The following is a 23,815-nucleotide window of genomic DNA, read 5'->3' as shown; positions in this document are numbered from 1 at the left end:
CTAGTAACTTATATTTTATATATAAGAAGAGGTAGTAAGCGTAATTATAGTAGCTATAGACAGAATAGAAAGTATAATTATAGTAAGTGTAAGTTAAGTAGCTAGAACGTAATAGGTATTTTAAATTAATTTAAGTTATATTTTAAAGCGTAGTAGCTAAAAAGCTAAAGTAAAAGAAAGAGCTTAAAAAGTAAAAGCTAAGAGAGTAGTCTAGTTATAAGAGAGTAGTAGTAAAGAAGCGTATATTATTTATAAGAACTTTAAGGTAAAAAAAGTATTCTTAAATATTTATAAAAACTTCTAAATATTTAAATATTAAATAATAGAGTTAGTTAAATACTAGATATATAATATTAGACTATAATTAGGTATATTATTCTAAAAAAACTAAAGACAAATTACTACTAAGCTATAATAGTAATTCTAAGGTATTTATAGCTAATACTAAGTTAGCCTAGGCTCTTTAGAGCTAGAACTTAATATTATTTTCTCTCTTAGAGTAGATTACTCTTAATCTACTTCTAAAGTTATTTAATAGGCTAGATAAGATAACTATAGCTTATAATAGGCTATTTTAGTCTATAACAGCCTATTCTAAGCTAGCGTAAATATATTATATCTATAAAAAAGTAGAAATCTATTATAAAAAGTAGTAGTTTTAGAAAATTACGTATAAACGCGTGCGTAAGGCTGCTACCTACACTAGTAAAGCTAGCGTAGACTTATACGCTCTAAGTATTTCTAGCTAGTTAGATTTCTCTTTTTTATTTTTACTTTTTAATTACTCTATAATAGTAAGTATTAGCTCTTTTTACCTATTATTTCTAGAATTCTAAAAAGGTTTAAAGTAACCTATTATAGCTTATTTTAGAGTATAATAAAGTAGTTTAGTCTAAATTAGAAGTTTCTAGCGTAAATTATACTAAATTACTACTAACTAGCCTCTAGTACTCTAACTAAAACTATTAATACGCACTTTATACTAATTTACTTTCTTTCTATTTATATCTATTTTTTATACTTTATATTACCTTATTTTAAGCTTTAATAGTCTTTTTTACCTTAACTTAACTATAGTTAGTAATAATTAGATTACTATAAGCTACGTCTACGTACCTAAGCTTTTTAAGATTAGTTACGCGCTATATACTAGTTACTTATAGTTATAAAAGCTTAATAAGCCTTATATATTTAACTACTATAGCTATACTTTTCTAGTTCTTAAGACTAAGAAAGAGTACGCTGTCTTTACTAGCATAATTAGAAAGGTTACTAGCGTACTATCTAGAAATACTATTACTTAAACTATTTTATATAGCTAGTATTAGACTATAAATAAGTAGTGCTTTGCTATAAGTATCTATTTTACTCTCTTTTAGCTACTATTACCTTTTATTAGCTTTTATAAGGCTAATATATAGTAAATAGCTTTAGAATAAGTAGTTTTAGTTTATTTTAGCTTATTTTAGGCTCTTTTACGCTAATACTAACTAATATAGCTTTTAGAGAATCTTATTAACTTAGAAGCTATATTTAAGATTATCTACTAATTATTATCTAACTAGAAGCTTATTAGTAAGAAGCCTATTATTTTATATTCTTAAGCCTCTAATAATACCTTAACGCCTACTTTACTAGCTATAGAAGACTTTAAGTGTAGTAACTTACACTACCTAAAGATAGACTTAGTAGAGAAGTGTAAAGGTATCTATAATAATATTATTAAGTAAGTTTTAATCTATTTTAGCCTATTTTAGTCTAATCTAGCGTCTTATAAGCTTTTCTATTCTCTTTAGAGTTAGTAAAGCCTTTATAGAACTTAAAAGAGCTAGGTTAGCCTATAATAGTCTATTCTAGACTCTTTTAACTAACTTTAGTAGTAACTACTTCTCTAATTAAAAGTACTTATAATTTTATTTTAGCGCACTCTATAGCTATACTACTACTAAATTTAGCGCGCGTTTTAATAATAAGACTAAAGCTAAGACTATAGTTACTAGCTTTACTAATAGTACTTTCTATATATTTAAGAAGAGAGCTAATAAGGTTACTAGTGCGCTTAACGCTAGATTACTATTTAAGCGCTTAGTAAGTTTTAAAATACTCTTTTCTAAGCTCTTATAGCTTTAATTAGCTCTTTATAGATTACTAGTAGCTATCTTACTTTTATTTACTCTCTTTTAGTCTTTTATAGCCTATTTTAGCTTATACTAACTTTTTTTATAGTATTCTATCTTAAAGCCTACTAAGTAGGCTATTATTTCTATAGTTAAAGATTTATAGAACGCTATTTAAGAACTTTAAGTAAAGCTTACTTTCTAGCTAAAAAGTAATAAAGCTACTACTAAGAAAGGCTAGCTTAAGAAGTAGATTAAGAGTAAGAAAGATAAAATTAAGCGTTTTAGAGCTAGTGTTCTTTAAGTTACTTTTAGATAACTTCTAATAGTCTTTTATAGCCTATTTTAGTCTATTCTAAAGTAATATAAGCTTTTCTAGAATATTTAGATAGAGTTTAATAAAGTTTACGTAGAATTAGTTTAGACTAAGTAGTACTAGTCTACTTTAGGCTATTATAAGCTATTATAGTATAGTTAAAAGCTCTTAAGTAATACCTAGGTTAGAATTTCTCTATAAATATAAAAGTTCTTTATAGTAGTTAAGATTATTTATCTATATAAATTTATCTAAAGTATAATATCTTATTCTTTAAAACTAATTATAAGATCTAAAAAACTAATAACTCTATACTAGAAAGAGTTAAAGTAAAATAGCTTATACTAGGCTCTTTTAGACTATTAGAGGCTATTCTAGTCTAAGATACTATTAAATACTTTAAAAAACTCTATATAAAGAAAAAAGGTAAAGATATACTCTAGTTTACACTAAAATAGCCTATTATAGCTTAACTTAACTTATTTTCTTTCTTTATAAAGCTATCTATAGTGTTACTTCTTAGGCTAGGCCTTTAAAGATTTTCTACGCTATTATATTCTTTTCTTATTCTAGAACTTCTATAGCGTATTAGCTAAGATATTTAAACTTAGTTTCTATAAGTTTTCTTTCTTTAGGTACTTAATCTATTTAATTAAGTACTTTTATTAGTTATTCTTATTACACTATCTTTTAATAATACGTTCTACTTTATATATATTATTACTAAATTTTCTTAAAGTATTCTACTTAAGTACTTTAAAGTATAGAATAGTACTTTTTAGGTTAAAAAGCTCTAAAAGTAATATATAGAATACTAGATAGACACTATTAAGTTTTAAAAAGTTAACTTAAAAAGCTAAGAAGCTAATCTAGTCTCTAATTTTTCTAGGTCTAAAGAACTTCTAATTTAGCTTTTTCTTTAAGTAAGTACTTCTAATATATTAGTTAGAAACTAGAATTTAGTCTTCTACTTTAAAGAGTATTAGCGTATAGTACTTATTAGCGTACTCTTTCTAGTAAGTATTTACTATCTTAATTTTTCTATAGTACTTCTACTATAGTTTAATTACTTATTTAGTAAGGCTAGCCTTTATAAAGCTTTTTCTTTTACTAAAAGCTAAATTAGGCTAATCTACTCTATAAAAGTGTTTTTTATAGTAAGCCTAGAAGAAAGTAACTCTAGTAGTAGAGTAGATACTATTATTATATATAAACTTTTTAATAGATATCTAGCGCGCCTAATTATTCTATTCTAGAAAGTAATAATAGTAAAGGTACTACTTTAAGGTCTAGTTCTACTTTTTTATCTAGCTATTAGTCTAAGAATAGAAAGTAGAAGTAAGTACTCTTCTAGTATTAAAGTAATAAAGAAAAGTATTCTAATACTTAGAGTTTATTAAAGAGCCTTAATCTAAGATAATATACTTAGATATACTATAAAGTTAGATAACTTTACGTATTTAGGTCTATACTAGATTAGTACTATTTTAATTAGCCTATACTAGCACGTAATAGGCTATTTTAGTTAATTTATCTATAATAACTAGTATAGTGTTATACTTTATACTAGAAACTATACTAAGTAGTAGTTTTATAATAAAGTTTATTATTACTTTCTTTTAAAAGTAATTAGGTATTAGAAAAGGCTATAGTAGGCTATAAGGCCTATACTTTATAGAAGTAGACTTTCTATATATAAAGTAATTCTTATAGTATTACTTTATATCTTTATATATACCTTTCTAAAAGTAGTACTTCTATAGCTTTTCTAGAGTATATCTTACTTTAAAGTAGCCTACTAGAAGATTATTATAATATTCTTAAAGAGCTTATAACTTCTCTTTAGTAGTTACTAGCGTTCTTACTACGTAATAGCGCGTTTTAGCTCTATCTAGGCTAGACTAGTTAGCTTTAGACTTAGACTTATCTAAAGTACCTAAGAAGGCGTAATTTATCTTATTACACTTTTCTAGAGTCTAGAGCTCTAGTATAGTATATCTACTAGCCTAGTTAAAGCTTTCTAGACTCTTAGTAAAGTCTTATTATTTCTTAGTATACTTAGTAGAGCGCGTTTATACTATAGCTACTAAAAAAGAGGTTTTATTACTATTAGTTATAAGATCTCTTATAAGCTAGATAAAAGCTTTATTATACTTTTAAGTAGGTTTCTAAGCTTCTACTATATAGTTAGAGTAGTAAGAAGGCTTATCTATAGAGTTAGTAGACCTTACCTTATAGTAGATATTAAAATTAAACCTAGATAGTATAATATAAAATCTAATTTATTAATAGTTAAGAGTCTTAGTCTTTATAAACTATTTTAGATTCTAATAGTTAGTCTAAAGATTAAAGTGTATACTCTCTAGATATTAGCGCTAATACTCTAGGCTCTTAACTATTATAAGTAGCTTCTAGTTATACGTATTATAATTATACTCTACTATAATAAGCTTATATAAAAAGAAGTTAACTAAGCGCTATTAGTACTCTTTAGCTCTATTTAGTATATATTAGCTTAATATACTTATAATTATGCTACCTAAGACATCTACTTTAGCCTTAGTCTTTCTATCTTACTTAAAGTAAGTTAAGATAAAAATACTTAGAAAAGAGTCTTTTAGCTTCTAAAAGGCTTCTTTAGCTTTCTTATTAAGGTTAAGAACTTAACTTTTCTTTCTCTACTAGGCGCAGCTACTCTTAGCTACTTCTAGCTTCTTTTAGATTAGTTTAGTTAATAGTAAAGTAAGTTAAAAGAATCTAGTAATAAACTACTTATAGTAGTTTATAAAGCTAATAAATATCTAAATCTTACGCACTATACGTAGTTTAGGCTATTTCTAGATTATCTTAATTCTATTCTTATTAATTTATATTCTCTTAGAGAAAACTATATACCTAAGGTACTTAGTATACTAGGTATACTACTTATACTTTAGAAGCTTTAAAAATAGCTTTATATTATATAATCTACGTAAGACTTTCTTAATATAGCTTTTATACTTCTTTTTAGTATTAAAGAAGATAAGAATATTATCTAAGTATATAATATAAGTTATATTAATTAATTTTATAAAAACTTAATAAATATAAGCCTAGAACTACGTAGAAGCGTTTATAAAGCTAAAAGATATTATAGTATACTTAAAACTACTATATCTTATATAGAAGGTAGTTTTCTACTTATTACTCTTCTTAATATATACTTTATAGTAAGCCTCTTTTATATTAAGTTTAGTATAGAATTTAGCGCTAGCTAATTTTTCTAGAGACTTTATAATAAGTAGTAAGAAGTACTAATTCTTAATAGTAACCTTATTAAGGCCTTTATAGTTAATATATAGGCGTATACTACTATTTTTTTTCTTAGTAAAGAGTATAGGCGCCTTTACTAGAGACTTACTATGCCTAATTTACTCTTACACTAAGTACTTATTTAAATACTTATATAAAAGCTTTAACTTTATCTTAGAGAAGTTATATAATAGCTAATAGAGCGCTATAGTTCTAAGTAGTAGGTTAATAGCTAAGTTTTATAGACTATAGTTAGTAAGAAGCCTTAAGTTATCTTCTAACTTAAGGTATATAAACTTAGTATATTATAGAAGTAAACTACTTTCTTTAGCCTTTTCTAGGCTAGACTAAAGTATTAAAGTAATAAGATAGCTATATATATCTACTATAGAATTACGTATAGTCTTCTTAAACTCTTTAGCCTTTTCTAGTATAATCTTTCTATAAATAGTTTTATTCTTAGACTTAGTGCTCTAAAAGAGTAGCCTTTATATAAAGTAGCTAATCTTTAAGTAATATACGTTTATCTAAAGTAGACCTAAGTATATTTAATACTTATAAACTTTTATAATAATATATAGAATATTCTAAGTCTTTTATTTTCTATAAGAATCTACTACCTTTATAGTTACTATAGTAGTGCTATAAATCTTTAATTTTTTACTATTTACTCTATTTACTAATAGCTTAGGTAGAAAGTAAACTAGTAAGCTTTACTTTATAGTAAGTAACGCTAAAATAAAGTTTAACTAAAAACCTCTATTTACTAGAGCCTTAATAAGCTTTAATTAGCTAAGTAATACTTTTACTATTAGTAGCTTTACTAGCTTAGAGTAAAGCGCGTTATAAAAAAGTTCTAAGTTCTAGAATACTAGGTTTAGAGTAATATAAGTAGCTAAGAAAAACTCTAGCTTCTCTACTTACTACCTTTTTTTAATCTCTAACTTAATAAGCTCTTAGAGTCTCTCTTAGACTTTAGATAGTCTCTTTAGAAGTATTTAGTCTTATTATACTTTTAATAAGTTATATTAGAGTTTTTTAGACTATTTTAGTCTAATTTAGCTAGTTATAAGTTAGATTTTACTAAACTAGCTTTTTTAGCCTTTTTTTAGGTCTAAGAAAGCTCTAAAAAAAAGTTCTAGGCCTAATAGCTATAGAATTTATTCTTATAAGCTAGATACTTAGAAAGCGTAGTAGTATACTTTATTTTACTCTAATAGTAGTAAGCTAAGATATTAAGCTTAAAGACTATATTATAGTCTTCTAAGTCTTAAAGTAAGAGTTCTTTTTAAATATTAGAAAGAAAAGCGCTTATAAAGTTTATATAGCGCTACTCTTTAGCGTAGTTACTTAGTTTACTCTAAAGCGTATTAAGGTAGACTAAAAGAGAGTTAGAATTCTAATCTAGCCTTTATTTAGCTTATTTAAGCCTATTATAAGCTATAAGATATTATAATAACTTAGAACTAAGCGTATTAAGTATAACTATTTTAAGTTTCTTTTAAGTAAGTGTCTAAAACACTTTAAGTCTTATATAGTTCTAGAAGTAGATATTCTAAGTAGAGTAAGTAGTTTTGTCTAAAAACCTTATAGTAAAGTCTACCTTCTAGGTACTTATAAAAAAGGTAGAGAGCACTTTTTTAAAAATAGCCTTATAATTATATACTTAGTAGTTATACTATAAGTAGTTACGCGTAGTAAATATCTTTAGGTTCTTAGAGTATAGAGCTTCTAAGTTTAACTAGAGCTTACCTCTTAGAGCTAAGATATAGTAAGTAATATTCTCTTTAAGAGCTAAGTAGTTACTTATAAGTATTTTATGCTTTAATTTTCTAAGATAAGCTATATCTTAATAAGTACGCTCTAATTATTTTTACTTATATAACTTCTTAAGTTTATAAGTTAAAATAGCCTATTTATTTTTACTTTTAGTAGTAGTAGTCTATAAGAGCTTAGTTAGCTCTAAAATAAGCTCTAATAGCGCGTTACTATTTCTAATAATTAAGGCTAGATTAGCAATATCTAAAGAGGCTTCTAATAAGTTTATAAGTTTCTTAGTAAGTAGTATTACTACTTTTAAAGATATAAAAGCTAATTTTTTCTAGTTATTATCTATTACGCGTAAGAATAGTATAGCTTACTTACTACTACGTTATATTACGCTAGTAGAATCTACTTTAGAGCTTATTATATCTAAATAGCGTATATAAAAGTATTATAAAGTAAAGTAATTTAAATATTAAATAATAGAGTTAGTTAAATACTAGATATATAATATTAGACTATAATTAGGTATATTATTTTAAAAAGACTAGAGATAAATTACTACTAAGCTATAATAGTAATTTTAAAGTATTTATAGCTAATACTAAGTTAGCCTAGACTCTTTAGAGCTAGAACCTAATATTAAAAGTATTAAATAAGATAATACCTTTTTCTATTCTAGAACTAGTTATAACTAGTAAGTATTCTTATATTATATATATATATATATATAGCTAATAATAGGTAGTATTAAAAGTATACCTAAATAAAATTATAAATAAGGTAGACTTTAAGTCTCTAAACATAGAGATAGTAGTATATAAAAAGGTAGCTAGTGTTAGTAAGAAGAATAAGAAGAATAAGAAAGCTTTATTATTAAAGCTAGTACTAAGGCTTAGGCTATTTATATATCTCTTTAGAGATATAAAGAATTAAGTAAGTATATAGTATATATATATATAGCTACGTAGTGTAGGCTTATAAAAAATAAGTAATATAAATAGTATAGAGAAAGTGTTTATAGTAGAGTAGAGTAAGCTACTAAAGTTATTAAGCTATAATATAGGTAATAAGGTTAACCTAAAAGCTTATAGAACTAAGTTTATAAAAGCGCTTAAAGTATAGAATAGTCTAGAGATATACTTTTATATTACTTAAGTAGTACTTATAAAACGCGTATAATATATTAGTTAAGTATTATATTAGTATAGGTAGTATTATAATATTACTAGTAATAGTATTTCTATAAGAGTAGCTAAATACAAAGCTATATTTAGTATATTAGTATATATATATAATGTAATATAATACGTATAGTATAGAGTAACTAGGTATTACGTAGTGCGTAAGGTAGCGTATATAGGTATAGATAAGTGTATAGGTATAGATAGATGTGTAGGTATAGATATATTATAAAGGTACTAGCTAGATAGCTACTTAAGGTAGTAGGCGCCTAAGGCGCTATATAGTCTTAGTAAGCTTAAAAGCTGTGTTAAGTAGGCGTACATAGGTAGGTTATTCTAACTTAGACTAGAGAGTCTAGGTTAAAAGCCTATTTTATATATAATTATTTATAAGCTTAGCTATATTAGCTATATTATACTATTTTTTAGTATACTAACTATCTATTTTATCTATTATTACGCGTCTATTAGTATAGCTTAATACTATACTATATATATACTATCTTTTATAGCTAGTAAAGTGCTACCTCTTTTTAGCTAAGAAAAATATTACTTTTTATAAGCTTAATAAAGTTAAGCTTATCTTAAATTACTAGTGTATTTACTACTTTAGTAAGCTTTTTATTTAATATACTAAGCTAGTTAAACTATTTTTTTATAATTACTAAAATATTAAAAAAAAAGTTTATTTAGAAGAGATAGTATATACTTATAATATATAAAGCTATAAAGCGTTTTTTATTACTAGTAATTACTTTTATCTACTTTATACTATTTTAATAGAAGTTCTTTTTTAGCTTTATTCTTATAGCTATATTTTATAAGTTTTTTATTAAAAACTCTCTAAGATAAACTAAAAAGTTAAATATACTATGTATATAACTAGTAAGAACTACTAAAGTAGCACTTTCTATTATACTAAGTATTATTATTATTATTATAAGAACTAAAGCTTTTATTATAAGTATAAAAAAGAAGTTTAGTATAGAAAGTTTTTTATATTTAGTAAATATATTAGTAAATTAGAAGTATATAAAGATTAAGAAAAATATAAAATAAAAAGAAGTATTCTTTATATATAAAGTTTTATATAATTTCTTTTAAGCTACTATTCTTTATACTATAATTTAACTCTATTACTAACTAAAGTTTACTTATATAGTACTATAGTTTAATACTACTTCTACTATAGCTTTCTATCTACTTCTATAGTTAATAAAAAAGCTTTTATTTAATATTATACTACGCTTTACTTTTTACTTTTTCTACTAAGACCTTTTTATTATTACTATTAGTATTTATACTTTAGAAAGCTTATTTTTATATTAAATTCTAAAATTAAGAATATTTTAATATTTCTATAGCTTAATAGCTTTATAGCTTACTTATTACTACTTTTAAATTTACTTTTAAGTTTACTAAAAAAGTTTCTATTACTATTACTCTTTATAAGTATATTATTATTATTATTAAAGTACTATATTTATAGTAAATATTATAAAAAGAGTTTTTTTAATTTTTATAGTTATATATAGTAAGTATAAAGTATTTAAAAAATATACTTATATTAAAATTACTATATAAAGTTACTAACTATATTTTATTACTTTACTCTATATTAATACTTTACTATAATAAAGTATTTACTAGCTTTTTTATATATATATATATACTTCTAATAGCTTCTTAGTAAATAAAGCTTTATAGTAAATTATATTAAGTTTAAAATTTAGAGTAAAGACTAAGAAAGTAATATAAGCTACTTAGTTATTAGTAAAAATAAAAAAATAGTAGTTAAAAAAATTTTAAAAGTATAAAATATTTATAATTATAATAAAAAGATAGAAATAGTAGTAAATACGCTTTTATAAATATATTATTTAAGCTTTAACTTTAGTTTTATAGTATAAGCTATTTCTACTCTATAAGCTATTATAATAACTTATTATATATTTATTATAAAGTTATTTTTAGCTACTATAAGTATATATAAAGATAACTACTTTAAATAAATAGTTTAGTAAACTACTATTACTAAATATCTTTTTTTCTAATATATATAACTAAAGTACGCAAAAAGACCTCTTAGGCTTAAGCGTAAAAGACAGAGAATGTCGCATGCAAGGGACGCGTCGGTGACATTCCCTCAACCAATCAAGACGCTCAATCTAAAGGATGACATCAAGACAGGACGCGCGACTCTCCGACGGGCACACGTTGCTCCATGCACTTTGCTCCATTTGAGCCTAGCCCCGGCGACGATGCCGTCGCCAATTGATGTTTGCTATCAAATTGGGTAGAGACGGACGATGCCTGTTCTGAGACTGCTGCGGGCCAGCAGCCGAGGACATGCGACGATTTGCACGTCATGCCCTAAATATCAACACCATAGCTCCACACCGCTGACGTCCACGACTACCTCAGCATGGAGCAGCCACGCGAGAAGGTCGCAATAATAGGCTCTGGCCTGGCGGGACTGGTTAGCGCGAACCTGTTGTTCCACGATGTCCGCCAGCGATATGCCGTCAGGGTCTTCGAGTCGGTAGGCCGCCTAACACCCACTCTATCCGCGACTGTACTCACAAAAGTAATTTTAGGGCAAAACGCTCTCCCTAGACGCCGCCTCCATCTCCATCCCCGATGCAGCCACCGACGCCTCCACCCGCGTGGACCTGCCCATGCGCGCGTTTGCGGGCGGCTACTACAACAACCTCAAGGCCCTGTACGACTACCTGCGCATCGAATACAACTCCCAGCCCTTCCTCTTCGAATTCGCGAAATGCCGCGATGCGAGCCCCGAGGCCTTAGCGACTGGCCGCCGCGACACGTCGTATTTTACACATGCATCGAACCTCCACCAGATGGCGTCCCGACCGAGCAGAGTTAGCAGGACCTCGTACCTGATGCAATGGCTATATTTGACGCTTGCCTACTCGTGGTTCGCGCTCTGTTGTTTCTTCTTCGAGCCTAGACGAGGCGAGACTATGCAGCAGTACCTGGACCGCACATATTGCCCAACCTACTTCGTTACCTACTACCTCCTCCCCCTCTTATCGAGCGTATCCACCTGTCCACACGAGTCGCTACTCGCATTCCCTGCCAGCGATATCATCGAGTACAAGCGGAGGAGCCACGGCGCACCACACTATACTGTATCAGATGGCGTAGGAGGGGTACAAGACCGCCTGGTCAAGGGTATCGATGTTACTCTCGAGGCCACTGTAACAGCGGTAGAGCCCTCCGAAAAGGGCGTTCGGATAACCTGGTCTCAGGGCGGGTCAGACGCTCAGAAAACGGAATTCTTTGACAAGGTTATTCTAGCCGTCGCCCCAGATGTCGTCGGCCGTATCTTCAGACCTCTGCAACACCACATGCAGCGCATACCAACTGCAGTCGTAGAAAGTGTCGTTCACACGGATTGGGCAGTCCTCCACGGTAGCGACGCCAGGCACGTCGACAAGAAAGGCGCGCAGCTCATCCACCTCAATACAGCAACCTCCGGTACGCACACGACCGAATCACATCATGTCCAACCATGTGGCGTCGTAGTAACCACTTGCCCATGCACTCCTCTCGATGAGAAATGCGTTGCTCAGCGGAGCCGGTTCACGCGCGTTCTTCGCAGCCCGGAGAGCCAGCGCATCGTCAATGCCATATTTGATAAGCGCTCGAACTTCGACACAGATGACAAGTCAGTGCCACAGTGGAGGAATGGCGAGGACAATGTTTGGCTCGTGGGCGGCTGGTGTTGGGACGGTATGGTCCTCCTGGAAGGCTGCGTTGTCTCGGCCATGCGAGTGGCTGATGCGTTCGACGTCGCGGTGCCCTGGAGGCATCAGTGATTCATGAAGTCGAGCGCATTCGGACCCGGATTGTGACGCATGGAGCATCCTCTTGCCTTTGGTCCTTTCGTAGCCTTGCAGGTAATCCAATAGAGTAGATACCCGGGCAAGACAACATGCCCATTAGCATGCTAGGACTCAGGAAGTGATGTAGGCGATCCAAGATTGTTTGAACGAAAGTCAAAGTATTCGGCATTGACGGGTCTAGGATGCGACTTCCTGTTGTGCGCGTCATATGGCGTCTCGTCAGACATTTCGCCAGAAACGGCTAGCGTCATTGCATCGTTGAAGCTTCCCGCGAAATCCCACAAGCACCCGACTCTGCGTCGCACCAATCACGACCACACGCCAAACAAATGTTCGCTACGCAGATACTAGGCGCAGGGATTGCGACCCTACTGTTTTGGCTGATGATGAGAGCGCGGGGCCTTCAAGAAGACAAGGCTTCAGTTTACGGGCTGCAACATGGGCGGCTACATCTGCAGCTTCCCACAGCCATGTGGATGAACATGGGGTATTGGAAGAACGCCACCACTTCAACGACACTAAGCGAAGCCTGTCGAGACATGCTGAACGTAATCCTTGCTGAGGCTGGCCTTTCAAGCGACAAAGGCCCAGCAGCACGGAGAAGAGCCTTGGTGGATCTGGGCTTCGGATGCGGGGACCAAACCATCTATCTCATGAGCAAGGAACCTATTCGAGCGTGCGACAAAGACTGGTGGGATGAAAGAGATTGCTGCGCCACATACCAACATTACATTGGCATCACGAAAGATGCTGTGCAGGCTCGATACGCCTCGGAGCGAGTTGACGAGCTCAAGAAGAATGAGACGAAGGCGGCATCTCCTGAGATGGAAGATGGTGGAACCCCCACGATATCCCTCCTCTGTGCCGACGCGTCGAAACCCAAGTCCTGGGACAAACAGCTGCAAACAAAGTTGCAGCATGCGAAGGACGACACAGACGAGCGTTGGGTGTTGGCACTAGACACAGCATATCACTTCGCCCCCTCACGCTGGCCCATCATTGAGTACGCCCACTCAGAGCTAGAAGCAAGCTGGATGGGTTTTGATCTTTGTCTCTCTCCTACCGCTACATGGGCCCAGAGAACGACGCTTCGCCTTCTCACTACCCTCATGGGTGCGCCCTGGGCGAACTTCACCACACCACAGGGGTACCGCGAGAGGCTGGAGCAGATAGGATACAACCCTGAAGCCATCACCACCACTGACATCTCAGAACATGTGTTCGCGCCACTGGCAGCATTCCTGAAAGAGCAGGACGACAGGCTCAAGATGTTAGGATTAGGCTTAGGTCGCTTTGGTGTCGCGAAAGCTATGTTCGGCTGGTGGGGGCGGACCGGAGTTGTGCGTGGCGTAGTAGTGGTCGCGAAGAAATGAGTTGTATGTCGGTTATACGAGATCTAACCTCGCCTGGACCCTTTACCGGTGTGATGGGAGGCCTGAAGTCAGCCCTGTAAGGCTGAGGTGGAAATAAGACACCAGCACTTGCCGCGAAAAGTGTACGCGTTGGACGACCCTCTGCGAGTTTGCGCCATGATGTCTCATTGACTAATCTGTGGGCTGGCCTTTGAATAGGTTCACAAGGGTTTGGCACTGCGTTTGGTGTACAAGTATGCCTCCCTCTGGAGCCCCTGTGCGACGATGGTGGAGGATCGCATTCCCTCGTGCCGACACCCGCTCTTAGCCCCCAACTTCAATACAAACTGCACGCCAAGACAAGAGCCAAGACGGCGCAGTCGAGTTACGCGCTGTCAGACGATAACATCCGCATGCTTTATTAAATCTACGCTACATCCCTTACAGCGGGAATCTTGACTCCCCATCTTCCCTAACGGCGGATCGATCACACCAAACATGGAGCAACGGGAGTCGCATGAGATGCACAGCGTCAGAGAGGAGACCAGACAAGCAAACGCGGGTGCACCCAAGGTCCCGGAAACTACTCACGAGCCCATGTACACGTCGAGGCTGTCGAGAGCGTCTTCCATGACCGTTCGCGAGCCCATCGTCAGGACCCTCCACACTTCGTTTTGGCCGCTGATGGTCTTCATCTTTTACGCTACACTCGCCCTATTCACCTGGATCGTTCTTTGTGTCGCGAGCAGCCGGCCGATTGGAAGCAAGTTAAGCTATACGGATAATCAAGACTACTTTAAAGATGTAGCTCGTCTCTTGGCTAAACACGAGAGGATCCTTAGGGCTGCGCAGATCCTGCAATCGGTAGTCGCCCTACTCACCATTCCCATCACTTCAGCGATATGCTCTATAGCCTTCGCTGCCTATATCCAGGCTGGCAGCTCGAGAACGAAGTTGAATCTGCGTCAGACTATGGCGCTTGCAGATCAAGGCTGGATCAGCCCAAGAATGTGGGCTAGGTGGTCTAAAGTTGGAAGTCTTCCATTGTACTTCGCCTTTGCATTGACCTTAGTGGGTGAGTCATGCCCAGATCTTGGCAGGAAGCCGGTGTTGACTCGAATACAGGTGCTGTCTTCCCGATTCTGCAGACAACGTTTATCCAGGTTACTCCGACACGAATACCAACTCGCAGCACACAGTCCGGTCTGATTAGGGTCGCTGATATACCTGCTCTAATCAGCAGCACCGACAATGACATAAATACAGCAGTTGTTCGACTCCGTAGCATTCTAGAATCGCGCGCGGAAAGAGAACATGAGCCTTACCTCTGGATCGATGAACAGAAGGATGGACTGGATAATGAAATGTGTTACGATACATTCAGTGTGGCCACCAATTGTAACCGCTTCTCGAGGAGTCTTTATCAACTTGATGAGATGAGCTTAGATGCCTGGTTCTCACCCGTTCCCTTGGACTTCAGCACCGGTGTCTATGTTGACCCTCAGTACGCACCGCGCCTCAATACCACAATTGAATACAGGAACATGACAGACGCTGAGTGGCCAACCGAATGCGTTCGCGACAGAGAAGATGTATTTTTCGCACAATACCGTGGAGGAGAGACGGGATACCGGGAGTTCGATATAATAGCTTGCATACCCGCCAATATCTCTGGCACGCCTTGGCAAGCTACGTACAACCGGCAGGACATTACCGAGGACCTTTTTCTCGCAATTTCGGTGCCTTCAATGTTACGCACTCCTATTATGTGGAAAATCACCGCCCGTTCGACGTTAGGCTACTTCGAACTTCCTAATACCAAGAACGGCAATCGCGCCGGGCCGTTACTCCATAAGCTATCCTTGGACAGCGCTAGAGGCTCTTCAACCAGCGGATCCAGTCGAGATGAGAAACGAGCAACCAACGAAACATACGCAGGAAATGTGAGACAACCCATTGGAAATCACATCGGTCCGCTGACTGCTATTGGACTGGCACTATTTGGCGAAGGCTCTTTCATCGAGAGAAGAGTTTCAAATCCATCCGCCTTCCTTGTAGATCGGCCTGAGGTCGATGATGAAGTATGGTTCAGAAACTTCGGCAACAACTGCCTCGGGAATATGCCTCTCAACTTTGCCATAGGGGGCCCGTGCCTCCGCGACTACGACTACCAGTCCGAAGTCGACGTCCTTGGCCGCGTGAGACAACTAGCCGCATTCTTTGATTCGGAACGTTCTGCAAGTAGGGCGTTCACTGTGGCCGCTTTCCTCGCCAACAAGGAGTGGCTGAACCCGAGCCAATTCCACAGATGGGGAGGATTCGACCAATCGCGGAATGTATATGTCGATACGGGCGTTCCAACCAAGAAGACATATATCGCGCTTTGGGGGGTCATCACCGGGTCCGTTTTCCTCGGCCTCCACCTTCTCGGGTTGCTAGTGCTTGCCCTGTACGCCTTTTGGATGAGGCCATTCACGCCTTGGTTGGGTGCAGAACTCGTTGTCAAGGCTGGTACGGCACATGCCGATATTCTGAGCGCTGCCGAAGGGGACAAGCAGTGGAAGCAGACTGTTGCTGCGTGCCCAGGGTTCGTCGGGGACGAGAAACCCACGGATGATGTGGGTCGTATCGCATTTGGCGCTACTGCTGCCTTGAGCAGAACACGGGGCAAGAAGTTTGAGGAGCTATAGTGTGTGTGTGGGGGTGTAATTCTAATAGATCTGGTTCATTGTTGATCCGGAACTTTTGCCCGCACCTTGTCCATGGAAGAAAGCGAACAGAAATCCTGCAGCCCACATTGGTATCGAATCGAAAGTACGCGAAATCTCAGCGCAGTAGAGACTTCTAGGCTTCCCTTGTATGTGATGAGCACGACCTTTTTCTCATAGGAACGTCAATGCACTTGAGTCACAGCTATCTGAAAATCTAAGGTTCGGCATGGCGCTCCGGCGAACAATGCGCGATCGTGCGCTCCTGATAGTACGTAACCACCACTCCTGAGGTCTCCAAGGTCAGCAAACCCACTCATTATCAACGGGCAGCGTGAGTCACAGATAGCCTTCCAACTCAATAATTAACTCATTACCACCGTGCAGTGTGAGTCACAGAGACGCTTCCAACTCAATAAATAGTGCTCTGTCCCTCTCTTCTCTCCATTATCCTTTCTTCATCATCCATCACATTCAAAGTCCAAAATCCGAAGAAAGTTTTACCATTCCATCTCAACTATCTTCAAACACTATTACCAACACTACTACCACATCTACCAACACAACATCACCACACTACAACAAACATGTCTTCAACCACACCTGTCTACGCCTGCAAGGCCGACTTCATCGCTGCGGGTATGTCTCCCTACCTCCTGCCCGCCAGCGAAGCAGACACGTGCAGCATCTGCACCAAAGACTTGGCCTGCGAGAACCCCTCCGCCACCAAGCTCACCGCCGCCGACAAGGAAGTCCTTGAACTGGCCTTACAATACCCAGCCAACACAATTGTCTTCAAGTCAAGTTGGCTCAAATCCACAAAGCCTCTTCACAGCCACCACACCAATGAAGAGCAACCAGTGTCAAAGCTAAACGTCTGCGGCCACGTTTTCGGCACCAACTGCATCATGACTTGGTTTGAGAGGTGTAATACTTGTCCTATGTGTAGGACAGTACTGTTCCCAACATGGGCACAGGAAGAGATGGAGAGGGAGAGGGTGGAGAGGGAGGAGGAGGCGAGCAGGGAGTATTGGGGGTGGGTAGAACCTCCTTTCTGAGTACTAGCATTTCACTGCATCCGTGCGAAGTATGCGACGACCTCCTGGGATGGGTTTGGCGTTTGGGTTTTTTGGGTGTTGGGGTCGTGAAGGTCGACGCGCATCATTATGAAGTTTGCCTGGGCTGGGTCAGAGGTCACTGAATACCTCCTGGGATAGGTTTGGCGTTGGCGTCTATCGGTTTTCACGGTTGCGAATGCCTCCGCGCATGGTCGTACCGTATGGTTTCTGTAGTTCCGAATGCATTGTCTCTCCCTCACTCACCCGTTCTCTGCCGTCCCCAATCACATGTGACAGCACCAGATAAGCCTACCCCACGTGACATGACCTCCCTCCCTCCTATTGCCCTGCATATGACACGCAGACGACCGCATTACTGCCCGAACCTTAGCCCGATGACTTCATCCAATATACAGCCTGCGACGTCACCTCTAGGATTTTAGGCCGAAAGAGCTGCAGGATCGTATGATCGGAGCGAGATATACCCCAGATGCGGGTTTATCTCTGGGCTAATTCTAGAAGGCATCTTTGCGGTAACTCTCCCGTTGCACGCGTGTGCATTTGCGGTGTCATGTCGGAGATTTATTTCGGAGGACCGATCGGGCCGCTATTGAAAAGAAAAAGAGAGGGCGGCGTCCTTTAATATGTGTAGTGTTGAGCGAGACGGCACGACTGTTGAGAAAGAAGGTTAGAGTATATAGCAGGCATGAATGCTGTCTCAACGTGTGCCGGGAATCTCGAGAAGCAAAGTTACAATCTTGTTAGGCTTGTTGGTAGGTGGATTTTGTGTTCTAGGTCACGATAGAAGGGCGCCACCTCGCTTGTGCCGGAACCATGACCTGGCAGACCACGCGACGAAGAACGGCCGACGCGGCGGGCTTGTTTCAGTTCGCGGTGATGAGCATGGGGGCTGCGTGATCGATAGGGGAAGCCAACCGTCGCCTCGGGGGTGTTCAGCTTCGGCAACCCCGCACGTCGTGATGCAGACATATGCGCGGATCGCCCATAGCGTTGAGTTACTTTTCTTTTGCTAACCGATCGCCTCGAGGGAAGTGAAACTATCATCAAGAAACCTACCAGAATACGGCAAAGGATTGCCAGCTTGCTATATTGCTTTTTGTCTGCAATAGCTCATGCTAGCCGCATCAGTGCCCCGGAAGCGCAAGCCCCCATGAACGGAGGGCCTGCTGGTGTGGTAGCTTTCATTGGGTCACAGGTATATGGCTGGCAGGGATGCATGCAGGTTAGCCGTGTTCCGCGTCGGACCGTCAGATGTGCGACAAATCAGCGGCGCACAGCATGAGCCCCGCCGCGCTCCCTGACTAGGTCTTGCTTCCCGAAAGGCCAACACTACAAGTACACTTGTCGCATGGGCCGCACGGCTGAGGCACCCTGGGTGACGCGAGATAGGCGTTGAAGACGGCGGACTCAACGAGCATAGTGCATGACAGCTCTGTGCTCTGGACCAGGCAATTGGGAGGATCGCCTCTTTGGCTTTATCTACGTTCACTCGCTCCGCTCGGGGCTTTTTAATCCTGGTTCCAGTTACGCCCCTCTCTTTCGACGACTTTGGCTTTGATGTGCGCTCGGTATGCGGTGAAGTGAAGAAGAGCTGGAAAGTATTGATCATGGCGGGGAAGCAATCGGATCGTTTCGACATTGTCAATGGCAAGCAGCTTGCGTTGTTGATTGCGCCTACACTATGCCTTGCGGTGGCTGCGGCAGCGGTGGCGGCGAGATGGTACACGAGGAGTGTCAGACGGGTCAACACGATCAACGAAGATGCGCTGATGCTGGCTGCTCTGGTAAGACGATGGAATGCTGACGGCGGTACCATGCTAACAGTCGTAGGCTATGAGCTTTGTCGTGGTTACGCTAGTTTACGTGCTGGTGTTCCTCGGCGGAGAAGGGCTTACGAGCTATGAGATTCAGGCGGACCCGACGAAGAACTTTGACGTTGTGGAGCGTTTCTGGCTGCGGGTATGTTTAGCTGGAGGCTTCTTGAGAGTTGGCTAACAGGCTTTCAAGATACAATTCGCACTGGATATCTGTTGGGCCACATCGGTTGCAACGGTGCAGGTGGCGTTTGCGAAATCCTACCTCCGCCTGTACGAGAAGAGAGTTTTTGCTCGCATCGCTTGCTATGCGTCTATGGCGCTCATCGCGGTCTGGTACATCTGGTCGCTCGCGGGTTGGATCAGCATGTGCCATCCACCGGGGGAGTGCAAGCTGCAGAGCAAGAAGTCGTGCATCATCATTGGATCGCTGCACGTCTTCTTCAACAGTGTCATCCTCTTTGCCCCGATACCTGCCATAGCAGCAGCAGATCTCTCAGGCAAGAAGAAGGCGTGGGTGATGGTCTTGTTCCTCCTTGGATGCTTGTACGTGAAGCTAAGCGCTCGCTCCAAATAGCTCTTGCTGACACCACACAGTTGTACTATCCTAGCAGTCCTCCGTATCGACTGCGCGATCGACGTCTTCGGCAACGTCAATGATGATCCGATCGGTGCGTCGTGGTGGCGTATCTGCTTTTCCCCAATCGAGGTCGCTGTCGGTATCGTCTGCTGTTGCGTTCCCAACGTCCGTTCACTTCCTTCGTGGCGCCGAACTCCTCCACTCCCGACTGAGGATGGCGGTATCGGTCTCCGCCGGATGAAGTTCCGCACACAGAGCAACGGCTCGTCGACATCAAATCTCAACGCACCTCCTTCGCAATGGATGCCAGGCATCAAACCGCAGGCGGCTGCCTTTGTCACGCTGAACAATGAATCGGCTCCTTCGGAGAGACTGGGCTCATTGGGGCTGAACGAAATCAAAGTTACGAAAGAATATAACCTTGATCGGTTATGAGTGCGTTGTTGGGGCGCAGAGTCGAGATGGCTAGCCACAGCGATGCATGTTGGGGGTAGAGACGTTGATGCACGAAGCAGGCGCGTAGCACGGCGGCTTCTCGGAAAACGTGAGGTGCTTCATTGTACGACGTGGGAGGCAAGTGTCACTTCGGACATGAGCGCACTTGTTGTTGACGTCCATGTGGCACAGTCGTGCCGCTGCGGGAGGACGCGCATCTGACGTCACAGTCACATGACCGGAACACGTCAATTGAGAAAAAGCCGAATAGGCCTGCAGCCTACATCAACATTTAAACCTACTAGATAGGTGGCCTAGCGTTGATGTAGGCTCTAGACCTGTTCGGTTTTTTTCTTGTATGAGGTGGGAACGTGATCCACGGATGGATCCTTCGCCCACACGACTCAAGCCACCAACATCATCCTCCTACAAACGCTCAAGCCATCATAGCCCCCAAACCCAATCTTCGCCTCGGCACGCTGCCTCCACTATACCAAGCTGGACTCGCCATGTGGTACTTGCCAAAAGATCCCGACTATGAAGAGCCGCCAGGAGGTATGCACCTGCAGAGAAGACCCGATGAGCCAGCTACTACACTCAACTCACACTCACTATCGGCTCAGCTCTCAAGCAGTGAGCTTCCGATGGAAGGGGCATTACGAAGAGAGATGACGTGAGGAAACGCAGATGACGATGCTGTCCGTTAGAAAAGTAGCGATTACGGCGAGGCCCGTGAGGGCAATGGAGGGGTTTGGCAAGGCTTAAGAGAGCTTGAAGAGCAGGGCAGGAGTTAGATGATTTGTCGCAAGACAGGAGAGCTGGTGAGCATCAATCACCATGGCTTAGACAAGCGCAGAATATATGCGCGCATGCATAATGTAATGAGCATAGACGACCAACTTGCTTTGCGATACACTGCGGGATCCGATGATGTTCTCGTGTTCCACCCAACATACATATACCCGACTGTTAGTGCATGTGGCAAGCCATTCCACTTACACAAGAGGCGAGGTGGCACATGGGAATGGGCGCATATCGGCGCACTTTTCTAATCGCATTAATTTCGCAACATCACGTTGGCATTATTTGAGGTGTGGCTTCTCGAAAGTCAGAATGAGGCCATTTGCGCAACTTTGCTTGGCGTTCTTCCCTACTGAACAACAAGCTAATGCAAAGAGAACAGGCTAAGGCATTGCTGTCACTGTAGTTCACTCCACATTGCTACCTGTCTTCGGTGCTGATAGGCTTGATGATTGACGGAGATTCGATGTCTCTCTTCCGAATCCTGCCGCTGTCACGACGCGCTCACCTTGTACAACGAAAACACCGAACAGGCCTAGGGCCTACATTAGACCAACGATGAGCAAATATGGAGGCGTAGCGTCCATGTAAGCTCCAGGGTGTTCTATGTTTTCCTTGAATGGGGTGGCGCTGAACACCTGAGACAACCACAACTGAGCTGACATCGCGCTAGCGCACGTTCTCTGTCAAATCAATCACTGAGTCGACATAACAATCCCATTGCACGGCTCCTATGTCGTTCGGTGAAACTGGCAGTCGGACTTGTCGCTCCTCAATTATTATCACGCTCACCATGCTCCGCAATCCCTATCTGATCTTTCTCAGTGCCACATTGTTTGATCTCATATTAGCCATCGCGCTCGTATCTCTCTTTGCGACTGCATATCCCGATCGCTTCCGCAGCATACTATGGAAAGAAGGCGGCACCAAAGGCTGGAATTCCGATCCTATCCAACGTGTATACGACTATGCGAACTATCGGAAATCACCACCCATACCATTGATATGGGATGAAAGGTATCCTCCCACGTCCTCAAAACAGCAGCCATTTGGATTTCTAACACTTCAACCAGCTGTACATTATGCAACCTATGCATTGCCATTATAACCCTGTTCACATGGCTCGTCCGCTTCTCAATCATGTCTTTCAGCAAGCAAACTCTCGACTTCCACTCCTCGATCACGGTCAACGCGTTGTACGATATCATACTGGCGGGGCTGTGGATGTATAGTGCCTCGATCCAAAACTCGGGCGACCTGTCAGATCCAGAGCATATCAGTCTCCGGCCTTGGTATCTCGAACGTGGGTGTGCGGAGGCATGGAAGGAAAACCTGTACGGTTGCGAGCTTATGAGATGGTCGTATGGACTGTCAATGTTTGCTGCGTAAGTCGATCTTGCGATTCCTCATGGCAGGTGAGCCCTGGATTGGAACAACCTCGCTGATAACGTTTCTTTCGCAGGTTCTGGTTCTTTCTTCGCTGTTCGTCGACCTGCTTATACCGTGCGTACCTGCTCGGGAGAAAGCACGAGCTAGAGGATATGGTGTGCGCTTACGACAACCTCTTGTAGCATGGAACGATCTAGCCACATTTTTAGTGCTGATGGCCGCCTTGAGGGCACCAAAGCTATTGAAATCGGGAAGTGTGAATGAATGATATACTAGTGATGCCGGAACGACTCCGGTGAATGCCGATCATTCGCTATGAAAACTTATGCTCTCTGCACTCGGAAATGAGTTCGAACAAGTGCACTTTTCGCATCGCTCCCGCTGTCATCAACGGCACGCAGATTACCTGCGCGCGATCTGACTCGATCTTACCCCAAGTGTACGTGCAAGCCGAATTGACCAATCCCGCCGTGGTGTCATCATCCAGGTAGGACCTTGCTAGTCTAAACGTCGTGCGCCGCAGTTCACGCAAGCAAATGTCGCACAGGGCGATTATTACTCGAAATGAGCAACCACCAAGTCATCTACAAGCGAACAACTCGCCCTAGCCTGGCAACTGAAGGACGCCAGACGCTCCGTGGCCTGGGTGATTTGCGGGCTCATGTCGGAGCGGTCCGTCCGAAGTGGGGCCAGCCCGATCCAACCTCAACGCCAGCCCTTCCTTCCCTTCCTCTTCACCATCTCATTGCATACGTGAATAACTGGCGTCTTTGTTTGATTTTACACACATATCGAACACTGATATGTCATGTCTATATCATCACTCATGCTACTACAGCGTACCTAGGTACATATCGACGTCCCAACTCGAACGCCCACCATGAAGGACGAGATAACACAATAGAGCTTTCAGTAGAAGATCCAAGATCATTGTACTCGGATAGCACTCGTTGTTTGTTTTCATATATGGGAAATGCTTTCTCATCTTCTAAATGCTATTGCGCCATTTTCCTCTGCTGTCCCCAGGCTTCTGGAGGCCCGTACACATGGCCTGTAAGCAACCACGTTCACATCACTAGAAAGAGCAGATCTGGTATTCCTTGCGGAGACATCGGT

At 39.6% G+C, this 23,815-nt stretch overlaps 3 protein-coding genes across 3 annotated transcripts; all 3 read left to right on the top strand.

Annotated features, from left to right (window-relative positions):
- Positions 1-11,097: 11,097 nt before the first annotated feature.
- On the top strand, positions 11,098-12,514 carry J4E84_006557 (uncharacterized protein; the record flags this gene model as incomplete). The annotated part of the gene is made up of 2 exons (XM_049389146.1): positions 11,098-11,214; positions 11,270-12,514. The coding sequence occupies 2 exons, from the start codon at positions 11,098-11,100 to the stop codon at positions 12,512-12,514; spliced, it is 1,362 nt and encodes a 453-aa protein (XP_049243420.1).
- A 509-nt stretch (positions 12,515-13,023) lies between these two features.
- On the top strand, positions 13,024-13,914 carry J4E84_006556 (uncharacterized protein; the record flags this gene model as incomplete). Its single annotated transcript, XM_049389145.1, has 2 exons — positions 13,024-13,028; positions 13,065-13,914. 2 exons carry the CDS (start codon positions 13,024-13,026, stop codon positions 13,912-13,914), a joined length of 855 nt encoding a protein of 284 aa, XP_049243419.1.
- Positions 13,915-15,969: 2,055 nt separating this feature from the next.
- Positions 15,970-16,583, top strand: J4E84_006555 (uncharacterized protein; the record flags this gene model as incomplete). The annotated part of the gene is given in 2 exon segments (XM_049389144.1): positions 15,970-15,974; positions 15,986-16,583. 2 exon segments carry the CDS (start codon positions 15,970-15,972, stop codon positions 16,581-16,583), a joined length of 603 nt encoding a protein of 200 aa, XP_049243418.1.
- Between the last annotated feature and the right edge of the window lie 7,232 nt (positions 16,584-23,815).

The sequence above is a fragment of the Alternaria hordeiaustralica genome (assembly GCF_023758085.1).
Source record: "Alternaria hordeiaustralica strain BMP 2776 chromosome Unknown scaffold_12, whole genome shotgun sequence".
NCBI classification, from domain to species: Eukaryota; Fungi; Ascomycota; class Dothideomycetes; order Pleosporales; family Pleosporaceae; genus Alternaria; species Alternaria hordeiaustralica.
The sequence above is the reverse complement of the archived record's forward strand: the minus strand, read 5'-3'. Positions and strand labels throughout refer to the sequence as shown.